This window comes from Camellia sinensis, chromosome 2 (genome assembly GCF_055761805.1).
Source record: "Camellia sinensis isolate YWXY chromosome 2, ASM5576180v1, whole genome shotgun sequence".
Lineage (NCBI taxonomy): Eukaryota > Viridiplantae > Streptophyta > Magnoliopsida > Ericales > Theaceae > Camellia > Camellia sinensis.
In genome coordinates, this window is record NC_138962.1 from 207009372 (window position 1) to 207017207 (window position 7836).

At 36.4% G+C, this 7836-nt stretch overlaps 1 protein-coding gene across 1 annotated transcript; it reads left to right on the forward strand.

Moving 5' to 3' along the window:
• Positions 1-3014: 3014 nt before the first annotated feature.
• Positions 3015-5817, forward strand: LOC114267795 (cytochrome P450 76T24). Its single transcript, XM_028208856.2, has 2 exons — positions 3015-3962; positions 5042-5817. Exons 1-2 carry the CDS (start codon positions 3081-3083, stop codon positions 5645-5647), a joined length of 1488 nt encoding a protein of 495 aa, XP_028064657.1. The 5' UTR covers positions 3015-3080; the 3' UTR covers positions 5648-5817.
• Positions 5818-7836: the final 2019 nt, after the last annotated feature.

Consider the following 7836-nt stretch of genomic DNA (forward strand, 5'->3'; position numbering starts at 1 on the left):
AAACTATTCAAACAGAAAGCAAAAAGGGATTAAGTTACTTACAGATTGAAGAAGGAGGGATGTGGGTCTGAAACCGCGAAGGAGATGTCGAAAATGCAAGCTTCGCAGGTGCAAGAGTGGCAGCAATGGAGGTTCGAGCAAGAAAAAGAGAAGATGAATAAGTGCAAGTGAAACGGTTTGTAGTATAAGGATTTGTTTTGTAAAAATGGAAAGAAAAAAGGCGGGACTGTTCAAAATTCACGAGGTACGAGGGCGGCGTGACAGCTATGATGAACCCATAAGAGTTTGCCACGTGTCCAGGGAATATAAACCGATTCAAAAACAACGGCTGAAAAGACAGTTTGACCAGACTAATTGATAGCACAGTATGGGTTTAGTTCGGTTGGAAGGCTAAAGATTTTCTTAGCTCGGCTGGTAGCAGGTAATCCCTATCATGCTGCGCAGATGGAAATTAAGGGGCAATTGAGAGAGTAATTTATATATAAATTGGGCCGAGCTAGGTAATGGGTCATTCTGTGGGCCACGGTGAGAAGGGCAGAGTAAAAGGGCCTTGTAATTAGTCCGGTCCGAAGGAGCTTGGTGGTTAGCTCGGTCGCCAAGGTTGGCGCGGTAACAGTTAGCTTGGTCATACTATGTTGGGCCGAAGTATGTTGAACTTTCCTCAGAACCTTGCTATTGGTTAGCTCGATCCAAACTCATTGTGGATAGCACGGTTTCGGGCAACCCAGTTGGAATGTCAGCCGAGGTACGCGCGCAGTGAAAGGAAGAACCGAGCTAGTTGGAGCTCGGTCTAGTCTGCGGCTTTAGCATGGCCATGTTATCTCGGTCGTATTGACATCCAACCGTGGTAAAACCATCTCACTTGGTTTAAGCAGTGAGGGGGGTGTTGAAGGATAAGCATTATCTTTCAAGAATGTGATTCCTAGGAGGACTCTACATGGAAGAGTAAGAGTCCTACTAGGATTGTGCCACACGGAACCTATAAAAGCTCATAACATCACCTATGAAAAGGTAACACAACTTTGATTCCCGAATACACAGAGTTTTTTGTTTATTTGTCTATTTTTCAGACTTAGGCATCGAAGAGGTATCCGGCACACCCCCGCCGACTAGCTCACGTTTGTGTTTTTAGGGAGTAGAGCGACGTCGTACGAAGAAGTGCAGACTTAATCAACAAGATCAACTAGAGTCCCCTTGACGATTTTTAATACGCTATGGCACCATTTTGTTCACATGGAATTCTTTCTAAATCCTCATAAGTGAAATTTATGATGTGAACTCCTAATAAGACAAATCGTAGGAGATTTAGCTACAGCCCCCCGTTATAAACATTTAATAGTTGAAGGAGCTAGGAAAAAAAGTTTTTTAATTCAAGTCGTCTAAGACATCCAACATCATTTGACCATAGTATTCCCGGCACTAATAATTTGTTAGGTTATTTTTGGAATGATTTAATAACTTTTTATTTACATATTTATTTTTTATAAAATTTATATTTTTTGAATTCTCTTATTAAGATTCATCAAAAAAGATCTATAATGAATATGAATTAAAATATATATATATATACATATATATAATTTCATTGACCCAAGTCAGAGAAATTTTACTAAAATCAGTTAAAAGTCACTGTAATTGACTTTAAGGCCATGTTTGTTTGAGTGGACATGAGCTTAGGATTTGACTAATAATCCAATAAAATTATTAATCCAATGTTTGGTTAAATAATTGAAGTACGGACTAATTATTTTAAACTTAACTATTAGTTAAGATAGGATACATAATCCAACGAATTCGTAGTCCTAGGACTATTAGTCATGGGAATGCTAATCCAGTCCGTCCAAACAAACATGGCTTAAGTTTACTGACAAAATTGCTCACAAAAATTTTAAAATTACTTAGAATCTTTGAGAGAAATTTTAAAATTACTTATTCTCTCAAAGAAATTTCAAAAATTGAATAATTGAGAAGTTAGAAAAATTTCTTTGACTTTTAGTCAAAAAACTTGGTGAATATTTTTTTCTTTTCAAAATTTCACATTCATCATAAATCTTATTTGATTGATCTCGATGAGACGATTCCAAAAATATAAATTTTACAAAATGCAGAGTTTCAGATCAAAAGTTGTTAAATTTTAAAATTTTGAAACATATTCCAAAATACAATTTGTCTACAGTAAAGAGAGAAGATGCTAGAATTTCATCATACCAATGGTTAAAAGAGCATTCTTGACATTCATGTTGAAATTTGTCCTTATCTTCATGAAATTTCAATTCTTAAGGATTTTAACTAGCAAACAAATTATCGTTGTCCTTAAACTCTTACACAAATATGTAGAGAGATCCCTCCATAATTTTTCCTCAAAAGATATTATGTTATTTAGTTATAGAAATTATGAATATGCGAATAATTTATGATGTGTACCCAGGGCCGACCCTGAGGGCAGGCAAGAAAAGTCTGCGCCTTGGACACCCAAATTTGGGCTGAAAATATGGGCCTCCAAATATAATTTTGTGTTTTAGATATTTAAAAAAAGACCCAAATACTATAGGCCCAATAAAACATGGGGCTCAAAAAAAAAACAACAAGACTAGATTTTTATTTTTTTAAGTATTTGTAATAATTTCTTCCTATCTTAATATATAAAAGTAAATTTTTATTTATAATTTTAATGATTATATGTGCAAGTAAATTTTTTTGTGACTATAAACAAATAAAAAAGTTGTAACTTAACGTTTTATCTATAGATTTTTTTTTTTTTTAATGTAAAAGGGTCCCATTTTCAAAATTCACATTGGACCCCTAAATCTCAGGGCGGCCCTGTGTGTACCCAAAAATATATCATAAGAAATAATAAACCACTTGGTGGTAAAAATTATGAAAAGGTTATTAAAATGAAAATTATCAACTATTTATCAACTATTGTGGTTATATTAAAACAAAAAAAAAATTATATATTATGTGGTAGAGAAAAAATAACAAATATGAATTGAAAGATTCTTTCGCACTTATCTTCATGTATAAGTCTAAATTTTTTGTTCTGCTACAAGAAAATTACAAATTCTCTTCAAAACACCCATATGGATTATCTAACACTTCTTCTTGTACTGTCCTTTGTGTGGACATGCATTCATGTCTTCCGGTCTAGCTCCACCGGCCGGGCCGGGCTTCCGCCAGGCCCGAACCCTTTTCCGATCATCGGAAACATTCTGGCACTTGGCAAAAGACCCCATGAATCACTCTCCAATCTCTCCAAAATTTATGGCCCTCTAATGTCCCTCAAGCTAGGGACCATGACAACCATTGTTGTATCATCACCAAGTATTGCCGAACAAGTGCTACAAAAACATGACCAAATTTTCTCTAGCCGAACACTCCCAAATGTTGTCCAAGTACTCAACCACCACAAAGCTTCCATAGTGTGGTCGTCGGCGTTGAGCCCTTGGCGAAACCTCCGAAAGATATGCAAGGAACACGTGTTCTCCACGCGTTGCCTCGATGCAAACCGAGGCCTTAGGCAAAAAAAGGTACGAGAGCTTCTTGATTACGTCAAACAAAGTTGTGAAAATGGCCAAGAAGTGGATATTGGAAAGGCTGCTTTTACAGCCACCCTTAATTTGCTATCAAACACCTTCTTCTCCATTGACATAGCTCACCATAACTCAAACTTTTCTCAAGAGTTTAAGGATTTGGTATGGGCTCTAATGGAAATTGCTGGGAAACCTAATATTGCAGACTATCTTCCATTGTTTAAATTGATTGACCCACAAGGTTTACAAGGTCAGACAAAATCTTATATGCAAAGGTTATTTGATATATTTGATGGGATTATTAATCAAAGGTTGCAATTAAGAGCTTCTGTGTCTTCTCCAACTATTGATGATTTCCTAGAGGTGCTTCTCAATCTCAGGAAAGAAAATGATACCCAGTTGAGCTGCAATGACATAAAACACTTATTTCTTGTGAGTAAATATGAACAAATAAACTTTCTTTCTTTTTTTCCTATGACTTTTTCATTTGGATAAATCATTTTCACGCTTTCATTGAATTTTTGAACAATTTGACCCATAACACTCAAATAATAATAATTTTTTTTTTCTTTTTCATCCTATTGATGTTGCCTATATGATCACCATAATTTCATTATGTTCAATCTAAATTATACCATTATTAGAGTGTTAAGCATGTTAATGATTTTCGTAGACAAACCTTGACATTTGTTTTACATTACTTGAGGTTGGTTGTAGTGGGTTGAGAGGCTAGGATGAGTGTTCAAAACTGTTGCAATTTGAAGCTCAAAGCCATTAATCTTATCTTAGATTTGGAGTTAAATATTTGCCATTTGTCTTGTCTTATATTTGTATTGCATTGGATTTAGTATTCGCGTTTTAAATTCTACACAAATTTGGCCAAATTAATCTTATCTTATATTTGGAGTTAAATATTTGAGGAAAAAAAAAGATTGAGAACCAAGTCTTGAGGGCCCACTTGAAGCTTATCCAAAGGGCGTTTGTACGAGCCATTAGGAGTTGCAGAGCAAGATCTTATACCCAAAGTGTGTTTGAACTTTGAAGCTTACGGATTGTAACATCTTATCTTTTGTCTAGTCCTAATTGACTCATAGTTGCTTTGCATACCTACTATTTGTTGTTTTGAGTAACAAAGTAATGAGGAGCAGAGATATATATACGAAGAGTTCCATGGATTACGATCAGATCAAGAGTTTCATGGAGCAGAGATATATGTGAAGAGTTCCATGGATTTATATTTGTGGAATACTACAGAATATTAAGATACAAAATTTTATTAATTGGAAATAATTCTTAGTGATTTGGCCTATTCACTCCTATTGATACAAAATAGCCCATCTCAGTGAGTTCAACTATCATTATTATTATTATTCTCGTACCATCCATAGCCTTCTCTTATCATCATCAGTATTAGTGATGAAAAAGTTGCACCTAGTCACTTTGATGTGTTTCTAAAACAAAATAATGTCATTTGTTCATGAAAGCAACTTACTAACTTTACTTTATATTAGGACTTATTTGTTGCAGGAACAGACACAACTTCAAGCACTGTGGAATGGGCAATGGCAGAATTACTAAAAAGGCCTAAAATTTTGGCAAAAGCACAAGCTGAGCTCAAAGAAGTCATTGGTAATGATGGAATAGTGCAAGAAGCAGACATCTCTAGGCTACCTTACTTACAAGCAGTTGTAAAAGAAATCCTTCGGTTGCACCCATCAGCACCATTACTACTCCCCCATAAAGCCGAAGCTAACGTAGAAATAAGTGGTTTCATGGTGCCCAAGAATGCACAAGTTCTTGTTAATGTATGGGCTATTGGGCGAGACTCAAGCATATGGTTACATCCAGATTCATTTGTACCTGAAAGGTTCTTAGACCTTAAAGTTGATATGAGAGGCCAAGATTTCGAGCTCATTCCTTTTGGCGCAGGAAGGAGGATGTGTCCAGGAATACTGTTGGCGTATCAGATGGTGCACTTCATGTTGGCTTCTCTTCTTCACTCCTTTGATTGGAAGCTTGGAGGAGGAATGGAATCAAAAGATATAGACATGAGCGAGAAGTTTGGAATTACTTTACGTAAGGCCATACCTCTCAAGGCTATTCCAATTTCCAATTAAAGTGTCTATTATGTAATATTGTTGTAATGTTATAATTCCCATGACTTTGATGGACAAAATACTTATTATGACTTTCATAATTTTCAGAAAACTGAAATAATCAAAATGATAATTTTGTTTGTGAAAAAAAAAAAATACCCAAGTCAGTAAATTACTTATTTTTGGTCCAATCTCCATAGATAAAATATTGGGGGATAATCCTCCTCTTACTTGTAAAGCCTCTTTATTTAGATGGAGGCAAGAATTGATTAGAATGTCTGGTTAAAGTGTTAGACTGATTGAACTTTCAAAAATCATTTTTATTTTTTGCTTTTTGAAAACTATTAAAAGACATAAAAACCATATAGCGATCCCGGGTTTACTCTTGTTGTACAGTGATCCGGACATGTGTCCGTGGATGTTGGTAGTTGTTTATTATCTTGTTTGCATCCTCTTTACTTTGTATATTGAGTTATAGGATGTGTTGGGCAGGTTTGTTACAGGTTGGTTGTGTTTGGGAGCCTAGTGCTGCTGCCCAGATTTTTGGACCTTCGCTCGAGCGAGGAGTTGGTCGCTCGAGCGAGAGTTGAGTTCGTGTCTGGTGGATCGAGCCAGAGTGGCTTCACTCGAGCGAGCAATTGCGTCTGGTTCTGGACTTGAGAGTTGCATTTCTTGGCTCGAGCGAGCTTTCTTCGCTCGAGCGGTCTAGTTTGTTCTTCGCTCGAGCGAGAAGTCTGTCGCTCGAGCGTGCTTCTGGTTGCAGACCTGAGGGTTTGAGTTGTTGGCTCGAGCGAGCATTCTTTCGCTCGAGCGCACTTCTGAGTTTTTGGCTCGAGCGAGAACTTCTTGGCTCGAGCGAGAGTTTTCTGTCTAGTCGCTCGAGCGACAAAGGCTTCGCTCGAGCGAGCGTGTTTTATATCAGCGGACAGTAGCATTTTTGAACATCAGTTTTTCACTTTCTTTTTCTTTCAAACCCTAGATCCGAGACTCTCTCTCTCTAAACTTACACTCTCTCTAAGATTTGATCTCCCTAGAGTGTGAATCTAGCCTAGGGCCTTTGTTAAAAAGATAGAGGGCGTTGAGAGCTTCGACTTAATCTGAAAAAGTTTGGATTTGGAGCACGTTGATCTTCGAATCTTCATCTCCTTTTTGGCTCAAACTTCGAGGTAGGGATATCCTACTCCTCTCTATGGGTTTTGTCTTTAAATTTTAGTATTTTGAGATGTTGGGGTTGGTTTGGTAATTTTGTGAAAGTTCGGGGCTTTTGTGTAATTTTACAAAAGTTGAGGTTTTATTTATAATAAACCTAGATGCATGTTCGGCATAGAGAAATGGAATAAATGTTGAATCATTGATGAAAATGGGACCTAAGGGTTGAAATGTTAATTATGGAAATGACCTAATTACATTGTTTGATTAATTGGGATAATTAATTGTGAGAAATGAGGTAATGAAATAAAATTGTTGAAAGTGGGAATGCAAAGGGTTAAAGGGTGTAGTTGAATTAATTGTCACTCACCGGAATGAAATGTTGATTGAATATCCATTTGTGCATTTATTTTCTATTTAGAAATAATTGCTTTGGGCTATCGGTGGAGGATAGTCGTGATTGTTGTAGACAATGCATGATGATTAGGCAAACGGAAACTAATCAATGGAATGTGTCATGGAATTTGACGATTGATGGAATACATTAACTGTATGTATTGAGTGATTGTATATAGAACCAATGTGTTTATATGCGTTATGTGTAGAGGAGGAGATGGGGGATGTACTCCGCAGTTTAGGGGAAGATGGGGGATGTACCTCTAAACCGGATAGTGTTGGGAGAAGATAGGGGATGAACTCCGTAGATACAGCTCATATGCTTGTCTAGAGAAGTGAAGATAGAGCTTATATGCTTATCTTTGTGAAGTGTGGATACAGCTTATATGCTTCTCAGTGAATGTGGGATATTGTTGTTATACATATCTGTTGAGAATGTGGATACAGCTTATATGCTTATCTGTGAATGTGGGATATAGTTTTTATACATATCTGTTGAAATAATGATAGAGCTAACATGTTTATCTGTTGAAAAGGGGAAAATGAGAAGTAACCTGGACTCATAAGTCGTGTGACATAAATATGTGATTTATGTGAATGTATCAGTGTTGGCCATCTATCAATTGCTAATCTTTTAGTCATTGTTCATGGTTGGTTTAGTGTAT

Coding starts and splice junctions, on each gene's coding strand:
- LOC114267795 (XM_028208856.2), top strand. CDS start 3,081: ATGGATTATCTAACACTTCTTCTTGTACTGTCCTTTGTGTGGACATGC. Junction 3,963..5,041: donor ACATAAAACACTTATTTCTT/GTGAGTAAATAT, acceptor ACTTTATATTAG/GACTTATTTGTTGCAGGAAC.